The 27,819-nt window shown below is 33.9% G+C and overlaps 1 protein-coding gene across 2 annotated transcripts in view; it reads right to left on the bottom strand.

Moving 5' to 3' along the window:
* Positions 1-27,819, bottom strand: part of TRAPPC9 (trafficking protein particle complex subunit 9) — a 968,086-nt gene that overhangs the window by 927,314 nt on the left and 12,953 nt on the right. Inside the window, exons 3-5 of one of the 2 annotated variants that reach the window (XM_074264738.1) lie at positions 18,126-18,271; positions 14,071-14,199; positions 9,178-9,204 (exon numbers count right to left, since the gene is read on the bottom strand). In XM_074264738.1, the coding sequence (XP_074120839.1) occupies positions 9,178-9,204; positions 14,071-14,199; positions 18,126-18,271 (302 nt within the window). The remainder of the gene's footprint in view (positions 1-9,177; positions 9,205-14,070; positions 14,200-18,125; positions 18,272-27,819) is intronic. The other variant, XM_074264741.1, reaches the window with a different exon arrangement.

Raw genomic sequence — 27,819 nt, 5'->3', positions numbered from 1 at the left:
TATATTCACCAGTTTCTCTCTGATAGGCCTAGGAATAAGGACAGATTGGCATTAGTTAGGCGAGAAAAGGCCTAACACTGATATTGTGTCTATGATATCAAGTGTTTTTAAAAGTTTCTAATAGGGCAGCTAGGTGGTCCAGTGGATAGAGCACCAGCCCTGAATTCAGGAAGACCCAAGTTCAAATCTGGTCTCAGACACTTAACACTTCCTATCTGTGTGACCCTGGGCAAGTCACTTAACCCAATTGCCTCAGCCCAAAAAAAAAAAAAAAAAAAAAAAAAGTTTCTAAATAATGGGAAGATGATTAGCACAATTGAGACCTCACTGCTGGAGAGGGTTGCCCCTCTGAACAGGCCTTGAGCTCTTGACCCCTGCTACTTCCTATACAAGCAGAGTCTGAGTTACATACACAAATGACCACAAACCTAACTCACAGTGAACTGTCCATCTCAAACTGGATTCTCTGGCTGAGATGCTCCAGAACTGCAGAGGACCTGACATGCTAGCAACAGGAAGCCTTTGTACTGCTTGTTAACTCTGGGATTATCAGAGGGAGACTTGTCCTTGCCATAAGTCCTTGCATTTTTCTAGTTTTATTTTGGTTTATTTGCTTCACATAGGGTTGGTCAAAAGTATGGTCTTAACCTTCCAAGTACCTAGAGAAAGGTAATTCAATGATTTGAATATTCAGAAGAGAGTGTGGAATGTTGTGCCATTTTTATTGTCCTGACTCAGTTTCCCTGAATTGTTCTGCTCAATCCTGCAACACCACTCCTCCCTACTAATCACATGATTCGGATAAGGAGAAAGACCTTCTGTCTTAGAATATCAGGTGCCTCTCCCCATCCCAATTACTTAAAATATCAGTTGCCTCTCCCCATTATGTCATCCCAATTTATCAGAATGTCCTATGCCTCTCCGGACTCTGTCAGAACCAGATTGTTGGTCCTGTTCCTGCTCTCAGCACCCCTGACTCCGCTCCTGCCTCTGTCTACCCCCTGTATCTGAGCCACATGTGTGTGTGTGTGTGTGTGTGTGTGTGTGTGTGTGTGTATATATGTATATGTCATTGAGAACTCACATTGGTTGCTAGATTCTTGGAGATGATAGTCTCATTCAGCTCTGGGACCAAACCATGGATCCATTGGTCCCAGTAAATCTCTCCCTTTCAAATATAACATTAAAAACTATCTAATCTTTATCTTGCTTCAGTTTCTCTAGCATTACAGTAGGGTCCTACCTTTTACTTCTTTTTTGTATTCTCAATTCTTCGTATAGTACTTGGCACACAGTAGGTACTTAATCAATGATTATAGACTAATACCTGATTAACATCTGGCAACATTAGGTGGTATCTATTTGTGCGGAAAGAAGTAATAAAATAACTATCAAAGAAATGTTATTTAAAAAAAGAAAAGCACTTAAATATGCCATAAGTTTGTCATTAAAAAAAAAAAAAGCAGACCTTGCCAAATTTCTAAAGAAGCTGATACAAGATTAATTTATACTTGTACAGCTCTTTATACCTTGCAAAGCACTTTTATATTCATTATCTCACTGAAGCTTCAGAAAAAAAAAGCTGGGATTATCTCCATTTTATTGAAGGACACTAAGGACCACAAGGTTAAAAAAGACTTGGGAATATAGAGGTACAACCAGAACATGGATCTTCTATTTTCTTCCAGCCACATCATGCTGCAACAATTTTAAAAAATCTGAAATCTTCCTCAATAACCTCAATAAATAAACGCTTTAAAAATTGGGGAAAAAACTATACTATAGCCAACTCCAGATGTTAAAAAAAAAAAAAAAAAAAAAGGAGGAAACTTAGAAATCACAGTCATTTAAATCTGCCACTAACTCAATATAATGAGAGAAAAATCTATACCTCAAAGACATTGGAATTCTGGCATAAAACAGACCGAAATCAGTCCAAATCGTGTCAGACAGAAGCAATGGTGTTTTTTAATAGAATTCTAAAATTAACAGATGGTGGAAAAGCAGAAATTGCTATATAGAAGGGGAAAGGAAATGAGTTTTTTCTTCTATGAAACACATATTACTTTTCTCCTCCACCCTCAATTTCAGGGTCCCATTCAAAAGAACTGAAAGGTCTGAAATAGACTCACAGAAATTCAAGGATTCAATGGGAATACTATATTATTTATAAGGGTACTAATTGTTTTAATCAAGATACATTGATTAAATCCTACCTTTCATATTATCAGTAGAACTACAGACAAGTCACTTAATCTCTCCTCAGTTTCCTCATCTATAACACAGAGTTATATAATACTGATAATATCTCTCACAGGGATATTAAAAGAAACAAATGAAATGTCACAAAGTGCTATATAAACATTATAGCAGTATAAAAAAAAAGTTAACCATTATTATTATGTGTAGACTTAGTGTCATGGAAAATTCAGAAGCAAAGATTATTTTAAGTTTGAAATCAACATAATTTCTATTAATGGATGCATATGTGATGGAGGAACCTCCTGAAACTGTCCTACTTGAAACTGTCCTTTTTGAACTTCAGGGTGAGCCCTGAAACTCTCTTGACAAGGACCCACCCTTGGGGCAGTTAAGTGGTTTCATTAAGATTGGCCCAGGACCACTCCTTAGCTCAAACTTCAGTGGTCTCATTTAGCTGGAGATCTGGACCTGATATTTCTATTGACCTCTATTGAGCTGAAAATTGTCTCAGGACCATTTCCAGTAAGTGGTCTCCTTCGACTGGAAATCTAGGCATGGGGGCAGTGACAACATTGCATTCAACTGAAGCTTCAGTCTCAGATTTCCTATTTAAAGGGCAATTTGGGGGCCTCATTTCTTTGCAGAAGCCCAAAAGCAGGACCACGTTTTGTCAAGGAACCTCTCTCTCCTTGGCATAGCTGCCTGTGAGGACTCTGTGTGCTGTGAAGACATTCTCTCCTCAGCAATAACCCTCTTTATCTTTCTCTGCCAAATTTCTCTGATAGACCTTTACTTCTCTGTCAGGATCTTGCCACTGAGGAAGTCAGCCTCCTAGCAAAAGCTGACTTCTCAGTGCCAATAAACATTTTTTGCCAGTCCAACTTTTTGGGTTCGTGAATTCTTTCAAGTTGGACCCGCGCCAACCAGAAGGGTTCCCATGATTCTCTGCCCTGCACCAAACCTCATCATATGGATGGGATTTTCTATATAGCTGAATAGTTTTATCACCCCTAAATCAAAGTTTACAGAATCTCAAAACTGAAAGAGACCTCAAAAATCATTTAGTTTTACGTACACTTAAATTGAAATTTGTTTCTTTCTCTCTCTCTCTCTCTCTCTCTCTCTCTCTCTCTCTCTCTCTCTCTCTCTCTCTCTCTCTCTCTCTCTCAAACACACACACACCAAACACCTCTGATATGTGAGATGGAAATGTAAAGGCCACCTGCTACTAGAGCAACTACCTATTTCACTTTTGGACATTTCTCATTGTAAAGAAAAGTCTTCTCAAATGAGCCAAAATTAGCCTCTTTATTTCACTTTTTTGTTTTTCCATTTTGCATTCATGTATTTTATAAGGCAGATAGGCAGGACAGTGGATAGAGCACCAGACCTGAAGTCAAAAAGACCCAAGCTCAAATTTGGCCTCAGACATTAGCTCTGCAATTGTGAGCAAGTCCCTTTACATCTGTTTGTCTCAGTTTCCTCAACTGCAAAATGTAGATAATAGCAGCACTTGTTATGAGAATCAAATGAGAAAATAATTACAAAGCACTAAGTGCACAGTGCTAGGCACACAGTTAAGTGCTCTGGAAATTCTAGCTATAATTATTAGTAGTAAAGTCTCTCACCACGCTAAAGTACTGATCAGAGGTAATTAAGTTCTCAAAAGCTATGCCAACAGAACACAACAGAGAAGCTCCTACCAGGCCCAAAAGGATTTGAAAATAGGTGCAGCTCATCACCAAAGCTGGCCACTAAGTGATGAACCTTATCAGGCACAAAAGTCCCCAAAGATTATCTAAGATGTAGATGAGCTTTGATCTAATTTGCTAAAGAATGTCACCCTTACCAAAGAAATCATGATGAGGGCAATCAAATCAAGTTTGCCCAAAATAATCATTCTCCATCAGTGTAGTAGCTAAAATGATCCACAGGCAGTAACACTGAATGTTTTCAACTCTCAGTACCAATCACTAGAAACAAAAGGACCTTGTGGTGATGCAGACACCATACAATGATGCAATAAGAGACTGAAAGAAAAAGAAAGACAAAGACAAGAACAGAGAGGGAGAAAGAAAGGAAAGGGAGAAGAGGCAAAAGGAGAGGAGGAGGGAATAGCCTCACATACTGGTTCAGTATTTTTGTACTGGAAAGGCACAAAATAAAACTTTGCTTTCAGCATTTGACTACAATATCCATTTCTCTCTTCTAAAACCATAGGAAAAGTTCCAAATAGGTTGCTTTCTTTAAGTTAGCCAGCCAGCTTCCCAAGTCCCATGACAAGTGAAAGATCTAGTGTCTTTCCCAGTTTATATGACGTAGAGAAAAGGATATGGGATTTTAGAGTCACAAGGAGCTGTGTGATCCTATACAAGTTGCTTCATTTCTCTGAGTCTCAATTTCCTTACCTGTAACATAGGGACAATTATATCTATAATACCTTCCTCAAAGGTTCTTGTGAGCCTTAAATGGGATATTTGCCAAGTGCTTTATAAAACTTCAACTGTAGAGATGCCTGTTTTTGTTTAAGTGTAAAAAGGGTGATAATACTTATTTCATGGAATTTCATGTCTTCTTATTTGGCTACCTTGTTGCAAATATTAATAGAAAAAGTTTCATTAGGTGATTATTTTATAAACTCTTTCCAGTAAAATCCCTTCACCGAAAATCATACCATCACAACCAAAGTATTATCAAATTAGGCTCTAGATATTGTCTATAATGAAGATACTACTTAGGATCACAATCATTCAAATTGTCCAAATGTTAATAATTCCTGACTAAATTCAGGTATGTATGAAGTTTATTCTTTTGGTCACAATATTCAGATGCATTACAATATTGTAAAAAGTTCCTTCCCTGCCACCTATAAATATGCCTAAGTTACCCCAAACTTGGAAAAAAAAAATCCCATCTAATTTCTAAACTTCATTTCTTTTGAGAATACCACTAACTCTTTTCCATCACTCACATTCATAACCTTGCCATTACACCTTATTCCTCAATCTTCCTCTACCTATACAGTTAATCCAGTTGTCAAATAATGTTATTTCTACCTCCACAATTTTGTTTATGTCTATCCTTTTCTCCCTTCTTACACAAGCTCACTTTAGATCCAGCCCTCACAATCTCTTAAGTAGACTGCTAGAATAGCCTCCTAACTTGTCTATCTGTCTCAAGCCTCTTCTCTCTTCAATCCATTCCTGACATATATGCCAAAGTGATTTTCCTAAATAACAGGTCTGACTATATCCCATTCCTATTCAAATTCCAATGGTTTCCTATTATTTCTAGGACGAATATAAATTCCTCTGGCTTTAAAATCCATGATGTATATTTTAAAATATATACTTGTATCAAATTGCTTGCTTTCTCAATGAAAGGGAGTGAGGAGGGAGGAAGGGAGAGAATTTGGAATTCAAAGTTTTAAAAAAATATTAAAAATTATTTTTACATGTAACTGGGAAAAATAAAATACCAAACAAATTTAATAAAAATATATTATACTCCATTTCCTTCCATGCATTCTAAAGTACAGCCCAAATGCCTTTCTCATGATTTCTCACATATATTGGTGCCATTTCATCTACCATTTCTACAATTTTGCATTGGCTGTTCACCATTTCTAGAACACACTCCTTATAACAATCTCTGAGAAGTCCTCATTTCCCTCAAGATTCTATTGCAGAGATCTCAACTATGCATAAATGTCCTCCTAATTTTCCCAAGATTAATATCCTCAAAAAAATTACCTTGTCTTTATTTTGCATGTACTTATATATGCTTATTATTGTCTCCTCAAAAAAGTAAGCTCCTTAAGGATAGATATTGTTTCTTTCTTTCTTTCTTTCTTTCTTTTTTTTGGCCTCAATCACCAGCACTATATTTGCCCAATACATAGTAGGCATTTAATAAATACTTGTTGACCTATTAAATCAGTTCTCTTCTCATTATTAAAACACAGATCAATCCACTGATGTTACTATTTGGCCTATATACTTCCAAAGAAATTAAAGAAAAAGGAAAAGTTCCTATACAAAAAAAACTATTCAGAAGTTTCTTTTTTGTAGTATGTGGTAACAAAATGCTACTATGTTCTAGAAAACAACAAAGGGAATAGTATCAGAGAAACCTGAGAAGATTTGGATAAAGTGATGCAGAAAAAAGTAAACAGAACCAGGAGAATCATTTATATACTAACATCATAAAAATGAACAGCTTTGAAAGACTTAAGAATTCTGAACTATGTAATATCTACCATTATTTCCAAAGGCTGGAAGATGAAGAATGCCACCCACCTTCAAACAAAAAGATAATGGACAAAATATACAAAATGAAACACACCTCTAGGGATATGGACAATAGAGATGTGTTTTGCTTAACTATGTATATTTGTTACAAGGATTTCATTTTCATTTTTTTTTTCGGTAGTAGGGGAGACAATAGGAAAAGAAAATAAAAACTTGAGAATTATAAAAAAATTAAATTTAATTAAAAGAATTAAACAGATCAACAATATATAGAACCAAAGAAAATATATACTTTATAATCATTATTTAATTTCATCATATTTTATAGACACTTTTAAATAACCAATTAGTTAATATATATAAATATATATACAATGTGTGTGTGAATACATATAGATATAAATATAGTACCTACTATAGTACCTACTATATCCAAAGCATAATTATAAGCATTAAAATGGAGGAGTAGGAAAATTAAGAAAACATCTACCCTCAGAGAGTTCCCAATCTAACGACAGAAATAGATTACAGATATAAAAAGATAACAGTACAAAATACATAGCCTAGGGATCAAAGAAATAGGGGATATAGCTCAGAGAAAAAAAGCAATTACTATAGATTGTGTTAATTGGAAAAAGTCTAGAAGACTGATTTTGGTCAGATAGTGATATAACCAACACCTCATAGCTATCAATGTTTTCTTGGCTAAAAAGGTTATTTAATTTTTCAATAAAAAGAATGCTCCAACTGAGTGCCTCTAGAACAAATACTTATTTGCTTGCTAAACCAGAGGTCTCAGTAGGAAAGAGGGATTATAATCTGTTCACGACTCTGTCCCTTCCCTCCAAATTCTATCCACACCTTAGAAACTGAACTTTCTGCCTTAATGAAATGTTTCAATATTGGTATTAAATCATTTTCCTAGCTTCATTCCTGAAATACTTCATCTCAAAAACAAGACCTATGCTAAGATGAATTAAAACTTTGAATTAACAAAAAGTCTACATTTTTATGGCTAAGTGGTTGGTTACTTTTCAAAGTCTTTAAAGATTTCCCTTTAAATTTTTTTTCCTTTTATCATTTTTTCAAATTAAGCTAGCTCCTTAATTTTAAAAAATGATAGATATATTCATTCATGAACAATTTTAAAAAGTCTTTAACATCTGAGCTAAAAGGGACCATAAAGATAATCATTTTCTCTCCTAAAAATAATAAACTGGGGCTCAGAGAGATTAAATGAATTTCCCAAAGACACACAGCAGTGAGGCCCTATAGTTTCTAATCCGATTTTACTTCCACTTCCTCATAAAGAAAAAAATCAGTGGCAAAAATCATGACAACTATCTCAAAAAATAACCCCTTTCTTCCCTGTGAATAATGCATTTATATGGAAATGTAGTATGGATTTTATATGGAAATGTTGTATGGATTTGCAACAGTGAATCCAAAATCCTATCACTAAATAGCTTATAAAATAAAATATCAGAAATAATATCATAATTTTCAATGTTCCAATAACGAAATCACCATCTGAATCACTTTTTCAGATAAAAATAGCACATGAAAATTAAATAATGAAGTAAATAGTACAGTACTTAACAAGTATTATCTCACTAACTTGATCCTCATAAAAGCCCTGAAGATATCACTATGTTTTACAGATAAGAAAACTAATAATAGATAGTAACAAATGGACACAACAGGAACCTGAAGAAGACTTAAGGAAAGTTATTAATGTTATGAAACTGTCTAAATGTAAATGTTGCAAAACAAATCTGATTAGAGTGAGATTTAATATTAAATCTATATAAGTTATTTTTAAATTAAATTAATTTTCCTGTTAACAAAACTAGCAAGGGGCCAAGTAGAATGTATCTCTAATGTCCAGCATTCTTGTACGGGAATCAGGAAAATAACTTTAAATTTGGCTTGTATGACTCTGGGCAAGACATTTAATCTGTCTTACTCAGTTTTATCATCTGTAAAAAGGTAATAGTAATAGCACCTCCTTTCCAGGATTGCTATGAGGATCAAATGAGATAATATTTGTAAAGCACTTAACACAGTGTCTGGTATAAAATAGACATTTAATAACTACTTGCTCCTTTTCCTTACCTCTATACCTTATAGCCTTGAGAATTAAAGCATTGTGAGTGAGCCTAAAATGAATCATTAAATTGAAAATGAATCAGCCTAATCTGAAGAGAATGCATGCTAAGATTATATAAAAAAGAAAACTGAATGAGAATGAATAGACAAATGAAAAATGTTAAAGAATTAGTGACTGAAAATTGTTTTTAAAAAATGTTATATGCTAAAATTTATGTAAATAGTTACTAACCAAATTTAATTAGCTGTATGCGGCCTGATATTAAAATTTTCATAATTTTTTAAATATATAATTACTTTAATCAACATGCCTAATTAACATGCTTCATGCAAAAAACAAAATGAATTAAGCCTTAAGTATCAAATCACTCCCTTAACCCGTTTATAGCCAAGATTTTTCTTCTTTAACAAACTTGAGGAAACAACTATGATGCCTCACCAAAACAGAAGAAAGAAAAATCTGATTTTTAGTTTTCCCACTTTAAAAGCACCTACATGAACCCCTTTCAAAGATCATAATAATTCACAATCCAGAAATTAACAATTCACAACACCATAAAACAAGCACTTTATAAAATTTAAACAACAAAAGAAACTAAGCAGAGATGGGGTGTACCTGGATCAATGAGAACTTCTTGTGCCCCTGGAAGAAAGAACAGATCATGATCTTTCATTTTGGCAAGAAAACTACTGTAAAATAAATTACTGTAATACAGTTAAGTTTATCTTTTAAAACTGAAAATGCTGCCATTAAAATAGCAATTTATAAATAGCAGATAATAGAATGAGTTATTATATATTTAACTCATACTAAGAACTTCTCAGTTTCAAAGGAAAAACAATTAAGGTACCAAAAAAAGACCCCTTTACTTTGTTATTAAAAGCTTTAAAAAAAAAAAAATTGATTCTTCATCAAACTGTCCAAATATGGATATCCACTAAAACTATACTGCAGAAATTAATTTTTCCATCATAATAAAAAATACAAAGACATAAGTACTACCTTCAAATTTTAAGCTAATTATCTATTATTACCAAAGGGAAAAATATGATAAACATGCTAATAAACTGCAAAAAATAATGATCTATTCCTATGTGTTATTTGTTAAGACAGAGTTGATCAATAGTCTCAATGTAGTATTTTCATTATGATTACTGCCTTTACTTAATTGATATCTCCTGTATATTTTAAGATGTACTCTATATTTTTTGAAATACAAAACTAAAATCAATACAAAACTAAAACTGGGATATGTTTCCTAAACCTCAAATTTAAGATACTATTATTCCCTTTTCTATATAGTAAAATCTCAATTATATAGAATATTGAGGGAATGAATCTCCCCAGATTATCAAATTTTCAAGATGAGTAAAAGACTTACCACTTCAGCATCAAAAAAATTTTTTTAGTTTTACTCTTCAGTATTATCTTTTTTTTATTGTATTATAAAATATATGTACAACAGCAGTGCACAGCCTTAACAATTCATTCAAACATCATACATATAGAAATTAGAACCTGCTTCTGGCATGTATCAGCTAATTAAAGTTTTTATATATTTAGACATGAATCATTTTTCCTTGTACAGATAAAGAAATTGAGGCACACAGCAAGTAACAAAGTCAGAACTAGAGGATTGGTTAAATTGGCTAAAATCAAGGTTTATTTCCACTCAACTAAAAAATTACAAAACTCTAAAATAATCCTACATTTGTAGAACTGTGTATTCTGTCATTTCCATTTCTGCTGTAAAGATTTATTTTTAAGGGCCAGGGTTGGATTAGATGACTTCTTCCAAGGCTAGGATTCTATGGTGAAGTATCTTACAAAAATTTACCAAAATATTTATAATAATAAAAACATGTAATTTGGAAAGAAATAGTTACCTTCCTTACAACAGCACTTCATTCACCAACATCTTCCCATTTTAACAAGGAAGAAAAATTGGTATATGTAATATAAAATATGCAATTTTAACATTTCTTTAACAAAATATAAAGCATATAAAAAGAGAAAAAAAGAAACTTCCTCAAAATGAGAAGAGAGATCTAATTCTACTCCTGGAAAATAGCTAAAATATAACTAAAGTAAAAAGATTAAATAGCAACTTTCAATGAACTAAAAGTTTAAAAGATTTGAAAAGCACTGATATGACACTGTGGATTTTGAGCAGCACAATTATATTTCCAACACTGGAAAAAGTTATTGAATCACCTAAAAGTAATTGTTATGTACCCTGTAGTACAAGTAATCTTTAATACAAAAGACAAAATAAGTGATTTCATCAAGATTTTAACAAAATGAAAATTGTGTGCACCTCAATTTCTTAAATAAATCCATATATATATATATATATATATATATATATATATATATATATATATATATATATATATATATATATATATACATGCACATGTGTATATGTTATCACCATCTACTATATTCTGAAATAAAGCTCCCTGTTAATCATAGTCTGTGCAAGGTATGGCCATCTAGATCAGTGGAAGGCTACTTGGCCTTTCTATAATGAGCAAAGCTGAACACAAACCAAAGGAAAAAGTTTAAATTCATTTTCAATAAAAAAAAAAAAACCACATAGATTTTGGTTCTCTCTCAAGAGGAAAGTTATTAATTTACCCCACACACACATTAAAGGAATACACAAAACTGAGAATTTTTAAAATTTATCTTATTAGCAAACACTACTAGGAAAAAAACATAATTATCAAAGTAATTATTTATGGTTGAGCTGTGATTCACCTTCTGCTCTGTGCTGTCAACATTTTTTTGAAGTGTACTTCTTAAAAAAAAAAAAAGTAGTATAGTGGTACAACAGAGCAAAGAATTAAAAGTAGTTGGGGAGGTTTTGTTGTTAAATAACAAAAGTGCACAACCCTTTGCTTTTTGGTGCTATTAATTCTGATGTTTTTGCTGATATCTCCTCCAAAAATTTGACTAAAATACAAATAGCTAAAAATCAATTTCCAAAACACTATGCCCAGAAAACTTGTTAAAATGCAGATGCAGGAAATGAGTAAAAGTTAAAAAAAAAAAAAAAAAAAAAAAAAAGCATAGAAGAAGCATCAGTGAATGCCAACAATTCAGGTTTTTTTAGAAGTGGTTTTACAAAGTTAAATTTTGTATGAAACGAATGCAGTTTTTATTCCTTGATCATTTATGAGTTTATGCACCAAGAAGCCCTATTTAAAGTCTAGATTAATTAAAGAACAGCTTTGGAGTCTAATGAAAGGTCAGTTAATTTCACTATCAAAGAAGACTACTTTATATATGCTATAAAGAAATAGAGACTACAGAAATATATAAAGAAATATAGAGACTACAAAATTTTAAAACATAAGTATAACCATCTCAATCTTAACCAAAACAAAATTACTATTTCTCAGAAGAAATTTCTATTTAGAATAAGTATATTTTAGATTTGGGAAGGATATAATTTTTTCAAGTGTTCATGAATGCCACAAAACAAGTATTCTTACCTGGTTAAAAGTTTTTATGGTGTTAACTTCCTTCAGCTGACTGACCCTAGCAATTGCAAAAGCAATTACTCACATACTAAGTAGTGAGCTACAACTGCTAACCTGAATACTCTCAATCCCCAAGTTTATACAATAAATTATGAATTCGGATTGGGATTGGGATTTCTGCAAACTGTATGATCCTAAAATTAATATCCAAAGTTTGCTCATATCATCACACAGATCTGGGAGATAAGAAACTTCAAGTTACTACAATAATGATGAAGCCTCTGAATGAGACAAGACTTGCTTTCTAAAGCTCTCCTGGAATTTCCAGAATGTGCTCATAGTCTGTGTTTAACAGCAAAAAGTTCCTCAGATTCATCACATTGGGTAAAGCTACATAAAGACATTTCCATTCTGCTGACAAGGCAATTTTTAAACTTCTTTGCCTAAACTCGACAAGAAGAAAGAGACTATTTCCTAATAAGCCTCTCTAGAGAAACTAAAAATCATTAATTAGATTAATTTAATTAAATTGATTAATTTAATATAGGAACATGCTTTTATAAGATAATTTTTCAAATCATATCAATAGACAAAAGGACCAGCAAAATCCTTCCAGATGAAAGGCACTTCTGGAAATGGAACAGAATAAAATGTAAACTTTCTTTTAAAGAAGTACTTTCATTTTTCTAAAGGTTCTTGAGGATTTTGCAATTAGAACTTGACTTAAAATGACAAGAAAAACTTAAAATACCACCATGTCATATCAAAATTAGCAATTATAACAGTAAGCTAAAACTGATAGTAGTGAATAATTGTACAAATGTAATGCAAACCAAAATTGGAAGATAAGGAAAATGACTAGTATAATTCACATTTGAAACATGCATTTTTTTATAACTTATTAATCTCAATCAACTTCACCTTCTGTTCAAGAAAGTGACAAGCAACCAAGATCATGAAGAAACCTAAATTGAAGAAATCTAAATAGGTTCAGGAAGATTTAACAGAGCTATAAAATGCAAATGATTAAGGGAAGCTATGTACTGACTATGAATATTAAAATAACAGTTAATAAAAGATCAAAAATACTCTATCTATATTCCTTGCTAGATGCTGGGGGACAAGTTGAAAAAAGGAAATGAAAAATTCAGGTATTCTAACCACTGGATTTACATGAATTACATAGGTTTAGATGCAAAGAATCGTGAGCTAAAGGGAGCCTTAGCCTAACCCTCTAATTTTAGAGAGGAAGAGATGAAAGTAACTTGACAAGGTCATTCAGATAAGCTTGAGTCAAGCCAAGGCTCGGGAGTTCATATCTCTTAACTCCCAATCCAGTACTCACTTTTAATTTTTTGCAAATGAGAAGGGTAATATCTATACATAATATTGACAAATCTACTTATTAATATGATAATGTAAAGCTTTGGCTTTTGTCACCTTATCCAAAAGAATAAGAACTGTACAACAGAACTGCTCTATTCTTTCAATATAAACTATATCTGAAGTACTCATTGGGAGCTGCTTCCCTCTTTGAAAAGAAACTAAGAATTCACAATTTGATACTTCATAGCAGCACTAACTTTTTTTTTTAACTGTTCTGTAGTATTACAAAAATAATTCATTCAAACTTTCTAAGTCAATAAGAGCTTGATCAACCAGGGAGGTAACAAAGCCAACATGTCCTGAATTAAATGTCACTATCAGGGGCTCTGGATTCATGGTTTTCTGTACTTATTTTCATTTACTAATTAGAAATGATAAAAAGACTTGGTATCAAAACCTTTGGTTATGACTCACCTGCCATAAAATTTTATGCAAATATTCTAGCATTCAACCAGGTATTCTAATCAGCCTGTACAGGGCATTAAAGCGAAGCTGAAAGAAACTGTCTTGCATGCAAGATTGCTAACTCAACAAATTGTGAATTTAGTACAGTATACTGTCCAACTCGAAATGCTATCTTCTCTCTCTCAAAGACTGAGAAGTACCATAAATCAAGGACAAGCACTAGACCTACCTGGGCGGTGCCGGATGCCTGTATCAGCAGGAAGTGAGCTACCTTGTGGCCGTCGAGCTCCAGCTTTGCCCCCTGTGCCACCAGGATAGTGATAGATAACAGACGCAGAGCACAAGCCTTCAAGGGCAGCTAGGCAGCAAAAAAAGAAACAGCATCCATTCATCAACTCAAATTGCGTTTGGAATTGTATTCTTGTACTTGCTACCAATTACATAGTTGCTGAAATGAACAACGGTTTTAGTGGTTCAATTACTTATAAATGCTAAGTTTTCCCATGATAGCAAAATGTCAAAACTGAAAGCTACAGTATTTTGCTATATCTATGTTTATACATATGTACACATATATACATTTATATGAGTGTGTATGTGTATATGTACATTTACATACACACATGTATGTACACACTGTCAACTAGATGAGTCCTGGAGTAGCATGAGAGCAGGAAATTTTGCTCCCTCTGAAGATAAAAATCCTTTCTTGTCCTCTGACTCCTTCTCCTTGCCCATTTTTCCTTCCCACAAATGAATCAGTTCCCATGGTTTTTTTTTAAATGCCTATTATATATATGCATATATATATATATATATATATATATATATATATATATATATAGAGAGAGAGAGAGAGAGAGAGAGAGAGAGAGAGAGAGAGAGAGAGAAAGATACTCACACACACATACACTTTTGTGAGGGGAGGGGTAGCCCCCTTAGAATGGATGGAGTATCCCTTATCATTTCATAGCATGTGGCTCAAGAAGTCACTACAGGGCAAAGACCTTTCCATAACATGTCCCCTTAAAAACTAAGGTTCAGTTTGTAGCAATACTTGGCATGCTGTTTGAAGGCTGGCCTCTTCACCTCAAAGACAGCTCTACCTCTTATAATAGATGTAGAATTCCATATCTGGTTACTTTACAGTCATTTATCCTGTCAACTGTTATGATTTCCTAATAATCTGAAGCAGGAATATCCCACTGCAAGATTGAACAATTTACAGGATAGAATGGACTGTCTTGGAATCCAGGATGCTCGAGTAAGATAATGCAAATAGAAGGAAAGTTAGAACACAAGACTACGTCATAAAGTTGGCTAAAGAGCAACAGTAGCGTGACTGGACTGTGGGAATGCCCATTAATTTGAAGTTTTGAAAAAAAATTACACATTGATAAATCTGCAGACACAGAGGCAGAAAGACTAGAAAGGTAGTAGTAGTTCCTAATAACCATTTTTTTAGACCATCAATAAACATTAATTTGGTCACTGCACATTACATGTGAGATCCCTGTCCAGTGAATGGGCATGTGTTGAATCCTGACATTATTGCTAAGTAAAATCAAAAGATGGAAGTAAGTTGAAGATAATTTTTTTTTAATAGCTTATAGTAACTTTTTGGAGAAATAAAGAAAGGAGCTAGCAGAGTGGGTTTTACTGTACTTTTTTTTTCCCCCCTGAGGCTGGTGTTAAGTGACTTGCCCAGGGTCACACAGCTAGGAAGTGTTAAGTGTCTGAGACCAAATTTGAACTCGAGTCCTCCTGAATTCAAGGCTGGTGCTCTATCCACTGCGCCACCTAGCTGCCCCCTACTGTACTCTTAAAAACAACAAGAAATATTACTCCATGGGATATGTGGTAATAACTCATTATAGGACTAAGTAATATTTTTAAATGAAAATAATTACAGATTATGCACCAAATTTGATTGCAAGAATAAAATGGTAGCAAAATTCTAAAAAGAATTTAATAAGACCTTTTAAATCAATATACATTCTGAGAGTTAGTGACATCAATGCAAAATAAGCAAAGGTGTGAGGATAGAGAGACATGTTGTGAGAGACCAAAAATGTAAAAACAATATCAATACTAATAAAGTTCAAAAAGAGCTAAAGGGGATGCTAGGGGGCACAGTGGATAGAGCACCAGCCCTGAAGTCAGGAAGACCTGAGTTCAAATCTGATCTCTTAATACTTCCTAGCTATGTGACCCTAGGCAAGTTATTTAACCCCAATTCCCCCAGGGGGGGGGAAAAAAAAACTACAACTGGCAAGAGAAATTAAAGATAATGAAAAAAAGTTTTAGCTATATTTGGAAGGAAAAAAAAGTAGGATCAAAAAAAAAGCTATGATTTTTGCTTGGGGTGGACATAACAATGATGATTATCAAAAGAAAGAAAGTGACATCTTAAAATCTTGCTTTGTTTTTGTTTTTTTTTTCCTCTATCAAAAAAAACTATTACCTTGGAAATAATAGACAAAAAAAGCTACATTTTTTTTAATGTAGTTGACACTGAGGGTAAGTAAGGAGATAATAAGAGAATATTTAGTTGCCCTTAATGAATTCAAGTGTGACCCATTTAAACAACAAACAAAACTACTGTGGCCAAAGCAAACTAAATGAACAGAAAAATGAGAATGCTGAGCCTCTGTCAATAAAGTAGAAAGATCACAGAAATAAGGGAAGTTTCATAAGATTAGAAAAGAAAAAACACAATTTTCAAAAAAAAGGAAGAGAACCGTCTACAACTATAGACCAGTAAGCCTGACTTCAATTCCCAAAAAAACTAGAATAAACCATTAAAGTTGCTGAATATCTACATAGAAACAGTGGTTACTAAAAACCCCAATAGCAGCTTTCTTAAGAATAGGACACATCAGAAGAAAAATCTTATTTCAGTTTTTAAAGAATAACTAAGTTAGTAGATAAAAGTTTGTTATAGGTATACTTTTATCTAGATTTTAGCAAGCTTTTGATAAAGTATCTCATATTATTCTTGTGGAAAAGATGGCCAAATATGTAATAGAAATTACAATTAGATGAATTCAGAATTAAATGACTGGCCATATTTTTAAAAAATGACAAATGGTTCATTATCATTATAGCAAGAAGTCTCCAGTGGAATGAATGCCTCTGATATCTTGGCTTTGGCTATATGCTATTTAACATTTTACCTAAAAAAATGATTTGATTGAAATTTAACATACTGCATGAAAAGCCAAAATCCAAAAAGATTTTGATAGGCTAAAGCATTGGGCTGAATTTAATAAAATGAACAACATTAGGAATAAAAAACTTCTTACTCAGTTGTAAGGATAAAAAAAATCATATAAAAAATCAATTTCACAAGTACAAAATTAGGGGAATAGGAGCTTAATGATGACAAGCTCAATATGAATCAGTAGCATGACAGTAAAAACCTTGGAAAAAAAAACCTTAATGTAATATTAAGAGAAATAGTTTCTGGGAACAAGGAAGTGACTGACCCTCTTACAAGTCTACTCTTTTCAGCCTGTATTAAATTCTGGGCATCTGATAAATACAAGCTAGTATCTCATATTCTGTATTACAATATATGAAATATAGCTTATGTATATGTAAATATATAAACATCTCTTCCACTAATTGCTAAGCTCTTTCAGAATAGAGCTTATGCTTTATTCACCCTTAAACATCTCTGAAAACTCTGAAATCTCCAAGTTAATAAATTTTCCCACTCTATCTAATATCCCTGCCCTGCCTGAGATCCCAAAATATATTTTGTTTTACATTTCTCCACTGCACTTATGATGTTGTCCTTCAATAGAAGGACCCCAGATCTCCAAAGGCTATACTAGCAAAGCAAAGGCCTAAATATATGGCTAGAAATGATTTTTTTATCTCTTTTCAAAGAATAGCAAAATTAAGTCAAAAGATGATTAACACTAAGTTGGTCAGAGAGTAATGAAATTTCTACTCAGCAGTGGTAGTATTATGATCTGCACCAATGAAAGTAGTACTAGAACCAATTAAACCACAGATTCTTAACGCATTATTTCTTATAATTATCTGTGTCCCATTCTCTAGCAGAGCAGAGACTCCACACATCAAGAACCTTTTCATCTAACCTAGTATTTACAAGGGTCCAGCACTATATTCAGGACATAGGAGGCATGAGGTTTGTTCAATGTGTAGTTTTTCGTTTTCCCCCAGCACGTAACAAGGTTTTTTATTCATAAGTGTCAAAAGAATTCCAAATAACAAAGAAAGGCTATCATCCCACCAGATCTTCATCAATCTTACCTCCAAGCCATAAAAAGTCATTCACAGACCGCAGAAGCTCCACAGACATGTGGTAATGAACCAAGGAATCTTGTAGCATCCCTGCCTGAAGGCATAAGTCACCCACATGTTTCCGCATCCGCCCTTGACACCTCTTCTTATAGTGTCTAGAAGAGAAAGTACAATTCAAGTGGATAATTATTAGTTTTATCTCTTATCCTATACCTCTTATCTCATAATTAAGCACATAACTTAAGCACTTTTTCTCTGACTCATTCCTGAAAAAAAGGCTAATAAGAAAATTTCATCTAATTGGAGAATCATTAGATTCAAAGCTAAAAAAGGAACCCAGAAAGGTTCAACACCTACATTTTACAGGTAAGCATGCTAAGGCCCAAAGAGGTTAAAAGACCTGCTGAGTCACACCACTAGAAGGGGTCTCGGCTGGCATTCCCAATTCCATCTCCTCTACTCTATCCCAGGCTTCCTCCCCTAACATTCAAATTCAGCAACAACTATCACTAACTAGGCTGGGGAAGAAGCTGAATTGTTGTCAGGAAGGAGGATATGGGTTTTTTCATCTCTTCTGACAACATAAGCTTTAAAAAGTTTGCTTTTTTTTTCCTTCTCAAAATCCACAACTTTAGGTGTATACTTCACTTAAAATGATACTTAGATAATATCTATCTTTTATGGGGCAAGAGATTCCTCCTTCAGCTTCACTGCAAAATAATGTTCTGGCTCTACCATAAGACCCTTGCCCAACACCATTGGAGGTCTTAATGGTGCTTAATAAGAAGGAAGGTTGGATGGGATTTCATTAGCTCTTTAAAAGTTGATGAGAATATTGACTGAATAATGCAAAGCCTTTAAAAATAGTGGCAGTTAGTGGAAAGAACACCTAACTAAAAGGTAAGAGACTTCTTCTCATGTCATTGCTAATTAGCCAAATTCCTTCAGTTCATCTGCAAAGAACCTCAATATAGAAGCCTGGGCCAGATGATCCCTTAAGATTCTTTTTAAGAATTGATTTAGTAACTTTTATTAAAATGGATAATACGTTCCACTGCAACTTTCTTGAGAGATTTTGAGTGTGTTTTGGTTATATTCAAAATACGAATTTTTGTTTTTAGCAATATTCTATCAGGTAAGGAATGGAAAAACAGGAGAACTCCAAATCCTTAATTTTATCAACATTATTTGTATTACTCCTAATGAATTCCTTAATGGTTACCTTCAGAGATGGGTTTGAAGGTTTGAAGATTGAAAACAGATAAAGAGCCGGAAACATGACTAAGAGATTAATTGTTTCAAAGCACAATTATAAGAAGTAAGAAATCTCTTGAAGCTGTGACTGTAGATAAATCATTTAACCTCTTTCAACTTCAGTCTCCTCTTCTGTAAAATGGGGATAACATCTACCTCCCAGAATTGTTGTGTAGATCAAGATCCTTTACATATACAAATACTTTACAAATCTCAAAGAACTACATAAATGCTATTTTGAGGCAAAAAAGAAAAATATATGTATTCACTAACATTTTAAAACCTACTCAAACTAGCTCTACCTTTACTTTTCCTTCTGCTGATGCCTAGATATACCTGTATTTTCTCTGTGTCTGTCTTTCACTCTTTCTATCTATACTTCTTCTTACTTTGTCCCTACCCAACTTCACACTCTCACTAGAGGAAAAATTTGACCAAGGAAGAATAGTGCACTACTCCTGCACTACTGCCAACAGTTTCCTTCACAGCCGTGCAAAGGACTACTTGGACACTGTTTTTGCAGTTTCTTAGGAACCTCTCCTCTCAGTGACTCAAAAATATTTACTAAATAACAGAGAGATCTGCTAAATGTGAATTTTCTAGTGATATTTGTCAGGGTTCTCCTGTCACTTTCCATATCCCAAACAACTATGAGGGACTTTAGAATGGGAGGATCTTAGACTATAAAGTCTTACTTGCTGTGTTTATGCATGGTAAAATGCACAAGCAGATAGTTAATAAGTATTTTCTGATAACTAAGAATTAGTCCTAGTCTAAAGGAACTGGAGACATTCGTGCAGACTAAGATCATAGCAAAAAGAAAGCAAGGCCTTCCTAAGCAAGCACGCTTCAACCAGTCATCCAATATCATTCATTTGTCAAAGACTATATTTATAAGGCCCTATCTTTATTCAGGCACCTCAGGATTTTCCTCCCTATTTCCTCCTTTTTGGAAATAGGTATGTTTGTAGACAACTCAAAAAGTTACAGAACATAAGTGTATTTCTTATGGGTTCAATTTTCTAAATATAATAAGTATTAACCATAATACCCAAAGTACACTAGGGTTCATTAACCAAGAATTAATCAAAAATAACTTTGTTTCCACCCTTATTGTTGATATTCTATACTAGGGACAGGAACAGAAACCATACTTTCATTGGCATAGAAAATTCCCAGGTGAAAAAACTCTCTATCAGTGGAGGTTGACATCTTCTATACAACTGATAATCTTAGAGGGCTGCCTAACACATTGAGAGATTAAATGATTAGCCCCAGAATCACAAAGATGGTATGTTTCAGAGGCAGGACTCAATTCAGTCTTTCCTGGTTTCAAGGACATCATCCTGCCTCTGCTTCTAGAGATATTCCTTCTAAAACAATTAATATACTTTCTTGTTAAGCTTATTAAGTGTCAGAAGCTAAACACAGGGAGATGGTTCTTTGACAGAGATTATAATGATTCAACTTTCTGATGTGTCTGAGATTTATTCTGGACAAAGGCAACAGCATAGTGAAATGAACACTCGAATTGAAGTCCAAGAACCTGGGTTGTTATCTCAGATCTGCCCCTCTGAGGTTTTGCACAAGCAGGAAAATCTAAACCTCAGTTTCCTCATCTATAAAATGACGATGAGAGTATTTACACTACCTTCTTCTTGGGATTATTGGAATCAAATGAGATGATGCATACAAAATGCTGTTACATAATACATTACCATATTATTATTGTAAAGAAATCTATATATATAATAGACTACTATGATCTATCATTCTAGATCAATTTAGAGCCAGAAGGGTATTCAGAAATAGTCAAACCCTCAATTTTTACAATTTAGGAAAATGGAGGCAAAAGAACCTTTAACTTGCCCAAGTTTATGCAGATAATACATGACAAAGTCAGAATTCAAATATAGGTCACAGAAAAAGAGATTTAGAACTAGAAACCTTAAAGGCCATTTCATAGATGAGTAAAATACAACCCACAAAAGTTAAGTGAATTGCCCATCATCACCCTACAGGAATCTGAAGCAATATTAGAACCCAACTCTTTCTGACTCCAGGACCACCAATTCCTGCCAGCAGTACAGTGACTTAGAAAATGACATATTAATATTATCTAGGTCTTACTCTATTTTATTTATTTTATTAAATATTTCCCAATTTTATTTTATATCTTGTTCTCCTGCATTATGGTGGCAACAGAATTTGACCCAGCTGTAGCACATTGCTATCTGATAATCCAGAAGGCTTTTTGTATGTACTATGCTGCCACCAACAGCTCACATTTACACAAGGCTTGCCTGTTACAAAGCATTAAATACTTACTGATCAATGGCAGGGACTATGTACAAATGGACAAGCTACACAGATTTAAGACTTCTTTAGTAGAGCTTATAATTGCATGTGATAAAGTTATTTTAAGATATGTTTCACTTCTAGCATTTATCCATTATATGTACACAGGTACCAGATGGTATATGCACATATAATAGCAATGAGAAATTTCTGTATGTATATATATTTTTAAATATGATTTCTAGTCTTTTTTAATGCTGTTGGTTATAAAATTTGGATTTACAAAATGCATTCACAAAGTTTCTAATATCTTTAATCTCAGGGAGCTTATGTTCTATTTGAATATCAATAAAAATAAATAGAACATTTTTTCTCACAAGCAATTATAAATTTATCAAAGAGAGGGCAGCTAGGTGGCGCAGTGGATAGAGCACCAGCCCTGAATTCAGGAGGACCCGAGTTCAAATCTGGTCTCAGACATTTAATACTTTCTAGCTGTGTGACCCTGGGCAAGTCACTTAACCCCCACCTCAGGGAAAAAGAAAAAACAAAAACAAAAAAAAAAAACAAAAAAAAAACAAAAAACACAAAAAATAAATAAATAAATAAATAAATTTATCAAAGAAGCCTAAAATCCCTTAAATTAAATGCCTATATACATTTAAACAGGAATTTTCCTAAACACCAAACCTTTCCATTTTATTAATCTAGGTCTAAAGCAATTGACTATATTCCTAAAAGCAAATTATATTCAACCATCTGTTTGAAGAAATTTACTCTATTCAAACATTCCACAATGTCCCCTTCATGTATTCATGTCAACTGTTGGTCAATAGTAGTAATAGCAATCCAAGATATCCAAGATGTGTAGTTATCACAAAGACAGTGTATGTGAAGGGGGAGGGCAAAGAAGCAAAGACTGGGTGACAAGCTTATAAGAGAAATCATATAGATGTTTCCTTGGATAGTGGTTGACCTAGATAACTTATGAAGTCCCTTCAAACTCTGAGTTTTTGCCACTCCATTTGCTAAAGAAAAAGGATAGCTGGATAAGTTCAAGCTGGACAAGCCACTTTATCTCTATGAGGCTCAGTTTCATCACCAGTAAAATGATGGGTAAGACTAAGGTCTCTAAAGGCCCTTCCAAATCTAAATGCTCTGAACTTATTAAGTTCCAACTGACAAGAGGAAAGAGATTCAAATGCGAAATTATAAAGCTATAAGCTGTCAATGATGTATCATAAAGCCTAAACACATCTCCTCATTGGGGTACTAGGTAACCTATTTTTTTTGCTGAGACAATTAGGGTTAAGTGACTTGCCCAGGTTCACAAAGCTAGGAAGTGTTAAGTGTCTGAGACCAGATTTGAACTCAGGTACTCCTGACTTTAGGGCTGGTGCTCTTTCCACTGCACCACCTAGCTGCCCTGGGGAAACCTATTCTTAATATTCCTCCACATTTTATCTTCATTTAGGACAATACTGTACAACTCATGGAAACGCACACATCTCCCACTAGAAGTACAGTTTATTGAGGTGGTCCCTCATTCATCACCCCAAGGTTCAGTACCGCATTACTTGCAGCAATTCTGATGCTATAAAGGATAGGGTTGGACCCTTGATGCAGTTACAATCAAGCTCAATCACATGCAGCAATGTTCCTTTTCAATATGAGGAAGCAGTTGGAGTTGAACATACTTTAAATGGCTAATGGACAACTGTTTATAAATGATAAATAATTTTACAGAAGTTCTGTAATGGCTTTTATTTTCAGCCTAATACTTTTTTTAAATGTCAATATGTGGCTATGAGAAAGTGGTAAGAACACAAAAGCAAACTAAATGCTGGGTATTATAATGACCAAAAATGTCCATAAAGAAGAAATGAGAAAATAAACATCCCTCCTTTCTTTGCACAAGTAGGAGACTATGGTCACTGGACACTGCACATACTGTCAGACACCAATGATACCTGGTTAGTTATGCTAAAAAGGATGGTGGTTTTTTCCTGCCTTTTTTTTTTATTCATTCAAGGGATGGGTCCTTGGAAAGGGGAGGGAGAAAAGAATATATTAAGAAATGAAGATGATGTAAAAATGAAATATTTCAATAACAAATTTTTTCATGTTGATGTGGTCCATTAGCACATCAAAAAACTATTCAAAAAGAATAAACACAGAATAGGCAAACAAAGCTATCTATAGTCATGTGAAAAAAATATTCATAGAATAGGCAAACAAAGCTATCTATAGTCATGTGAAAAAAATATTCATAGAATAGGCAAAGCTATCTATAGTCAAGTGAAAAAAATGCTCTAAATATTACAGATTAGAGAAATGCAGATTAGAAACAACTCTGAGGTACCACCTTATCTCCATCAGATTGGGTAATATGACAGAAAAACAAAATGACAAATTTTGGAGATTATGTGAGAAAATTGGAACATTAATGCACCACTGGAGTTGTCAACTGATCCAACCATTCTAGAGAGCAATTTGGAACTATGCTCAAAGGGCTATTAAAAGGCTTGCATACCCTTTGACCCACTTCTAGGTCTATCTCTCAAAGAGATTTTTTTTTTAATTGGATCTATATGTACCAAAAAATGTATAGGGCTCTTTTTGTGATGGCAAAGAATTGGAGGTTGCAGGGATGCCCATCAATTGAAGAATGGCTGAAAAAAAATGGTGATGTGTTATGGGCCAGCACTTGAAACAAGGTACTAAGTGGAACTGAGGAGACAATGGTTAAATTTAGTTTAGCATTGATTTAATCCTACAACAAATAATGGTTTCCTAGTGATATAATGATTGGTTTGTATTCAGTGTGGGGCATATAAGCAGGGATTGAGAGCCACAGAAGAGAAGCTGGCAGAGGCAGAGAAGACAAAGGACTGGCAGCAGGAGCTCAAGATCTCTGAACCAAGGAGAAAGATAGACCTCTAAGAAAGCTAACCAAGGGGCAGCTAGGTGGCGCAGTGGATAGAGCACCAGCCTTGAATTCAGGAGGACCAGAGTTGAAATCTGATCTCAGACACTTAACACTTCCTAGCTGTGTGATCCTGGGCAAGTCACTTACCCCCAGCCTTAAAAAAAAAAAAAAAAAAAAAAAAGAAAGAAAGAAAGAAAGCTAACCATGCCCCAAGAAGGGAGATAAGACTTTGAAAGAGATAATAAAGGATTTGGACTTTAACCCCTGGCTACTCTTCTGGTGATTACTGAACTGAACAGAAGGCTGCTCCCAAAGACCTCTAGGAAACCAACCAAAGAGAATATTACAGTAATGGAATATCCCTGCAAAGACGTCTATGAATTGATGAAAAATGACTAACCATAAATGACCTAATTCTTCTCAGCAATATGATTCAAGACAATTATGAAGGATATATAATAAAAAAAAAAAAAAAAAAAAATGCTATCCACATCCAGAAAAAGAACTGATATAGTTTGGATGCAGACCAAAGATACTTTTTTTTTTCCCCCTTGAGTTTCTTTCTGTGTTTTGTTGGGATTTCTGTGTTTTTCTTAGGGGGAGGGAGGGAAGTCTATGTTTTCTTTACAACATGACCAACATGAAAATGTTTAGCATTACTACACCTGTATAATCTATATCAAATTGTTTTCCTTCTCAAGGGGGAAGGAAGGAGAAAGAGAATTTGGAACTCAAAATTTAAAAAAAACAAGTATTAACTCTCACATGCAAAAATATTTATAGCAGTCTTTTTTTGTAGTGGCAAGTAAATGAGTGGATGCCCATCAGTTGAGAAATGGATAAATAAGTTATGTACATGAATGTTATGGAATATTATTGTTCCAGGGCAGCTAGGTGGCACAGTGGATAGAGCACCAGCCCTGAAGTCAGGAGGACCTGAGTTCAAATCTAGTCTCAGACACTTAACACTGCCTTCTGACCCTGGGCAAGTCACTTAACCCCAATTATCTCAGGAAAAAAAAAAAAAAGAAGAAGAAGAAGAAAGAAAGAAAAGAAAAAGAAAGAAATGATCAGCAGGATGATTTCAGAGAGGCCTGGAGAGATTTACATGAAGTTATGCTAAGTGGAGTAGAACCAAGAGAACATTGTACTCAGCAATTATGTAATTACGTGATGATCAACTAGATAATTCCAAGAGAGCCATCTGCATCCAGAGTGAGGACTATGGGGACTGGATATGAATCACAACATAGTATTTTCACCTTTTTTGTTGGTGGTGCTGTTCACTTGCTTGTTTTTTTTTTCTTTCTCATTTTTTTTTCCTTTTTGATCTGATTTTTCTAATGCAGCATGATAAATGTGTAAATGCATGTAGAAGAATTGCACATGCTTAACCTATATTGGATTACTTGTTGTCTAGGGGAGGAGAGGAGTAGGAAGGAAGGGAGAAAAATTTGAAATACAAGGTTTTGCAAGGGTGAATGTTGAAAACTATCTTTGTATGTATTTTGAAAAATAAGAAGCTATTATTAAAAATAAAATTTAATAAAATTAAAAAAAAAAACAAATGTTAAAAATTGTTTTACATGTAATTGGAAAATAAAATATTTTTTTAAAAATACATACACACTGTTATGCCACAGTTTCCTTTAACTGTTCTGCTTCAGTTTCCCTGAATTGTTCTGCCTCAATCTTCTTGATGGCAACCCCCCTTCCTGACCATTAGGACTGAGATAATTAATTAGGGCTGGGAGCCCTGGCTACTCTAGCATTCCAAAGAGTCATAAACTGCAGATGGTTTATCTCAGCTACCTAGATGGGACCCTCTGAACCAGACATCTTGGCTCCTGGTCCTCCCAACTTATGAGAATTTATGATCCTTCCTTACCTCCAAACTGTCAGAAATTATTTTATGGTCCATTTCTGGAAGTTCCCACTCACCAGAGCTTAACCCTCCTCTGCCTTTGTTTCCTTTATTGCTAAAGCCTTATAAGAATCCCTGGAATCCCTTGCTCCCTGTTGGATACTTTGAGACCTATCCAGCTTCCTGGGGTTAAGATGCATCCTATTTTGCTCCTAGTAAATATTTCCCTCAAATAAAATATTTAAAACTCTCTAATCTCTATCTTGCCTCAGTTTTTCTGGAATTACAACATGTCTTTACCCCTCTGCAGAATTATCAAGTGTTATTTTAACGTACTAGCAGATCTAAAGAAAATAACAGCATAACTAAACAAGTAAACCATTAAGTTAAAAAATTTAAGTTTTATTATCTCTATAGTCACTCCTTTATCAAATTTTCCTAGGGTACTTTGATTCTTCCTAAACCCATAGCTAATATCTCCCCCTCCTGCAGAGGAAAATAGACTGGAAAGTTTTAATCTTTTTTCATCACTAATTCTAGGGGAAAAGTGGAAGAGGGAAGAGGAGGGCTTGCTGATTGGAAGCAAGCATTAATCTCACCAAACAAAACCATGTTTTTCCTCCATAAAACTTAGAAGTTATACTATATCTCTAAGCTTCTTCCGGCTCCAATACTCTTGTCAATGATTCAGTTAAATCAAAAATTAATTTCTGATCTGACAATTTATAACAAATTGTGTTACTGGTTGAAAATGTTACTGTAAGAAATGGATGGGCATTTGTTTGGTTTCCACAGTTATGAGAATTAAATTTGAGAAATAAAACTTAAATTAGAAAACTGAAACCCAAAGGACATGAAGGAATAATCAAAGGTGGAACTATCTTCTCTCAAAAGAATGTAAGCTCCTTGGGGGGCCAGGACTGACTTTTGTAATAGAGGTAGTGGTCTGAGATTTGAAAAAGAATTTTTTGTTCTTTGCCCTTGGTCCTCCTCAATTACCTTCCCCTTCTAGAATAGAAGCTCGTGGGAGGCAGGGACTGGCTATGTAATGAGGGGTGAATATTCATGTAGTATAACTTCTGTAACATACAATTAATGGGGAATTAGGGGAGACTTGTGCTTCAGGATAGGAAATAAAATGCTGCCTTTGAAGTTTCAAAGATGTCTACTAATCTAGGTACCTATTCTTGCAAGTATGTAAAATAAATCTTTCCTGTATTTATTAGTGAGTTAGTGGAATTCTTGTTATTTTGTTTCTTACACTAACCTTCCCCTAAGTTTGACTTTTTAGGTTGGAAATATTAAAAACTCAATATCATATGAAATTATCCTAAGTCACATACTAGAATACTGTCCAA

Source organism: Sminthopsis crassicaudata, chromosome 1 (assembly GCF_048593235.1).
Source record: "Sminthopsis crassicaudata isolate SCR6 chromosome 1, ASM4859323v1, whole genome shotgun sequence".
NCBI lineage: Eukaryota > Metazoa > Chordata > Mammalia > Dasyuromorphia > Dasyuridae > Sminthopsis > Sminthopsis crassicaudata.
This window is presented reverse-complemented; position numbering and strand designations above follow the sequence as displayed.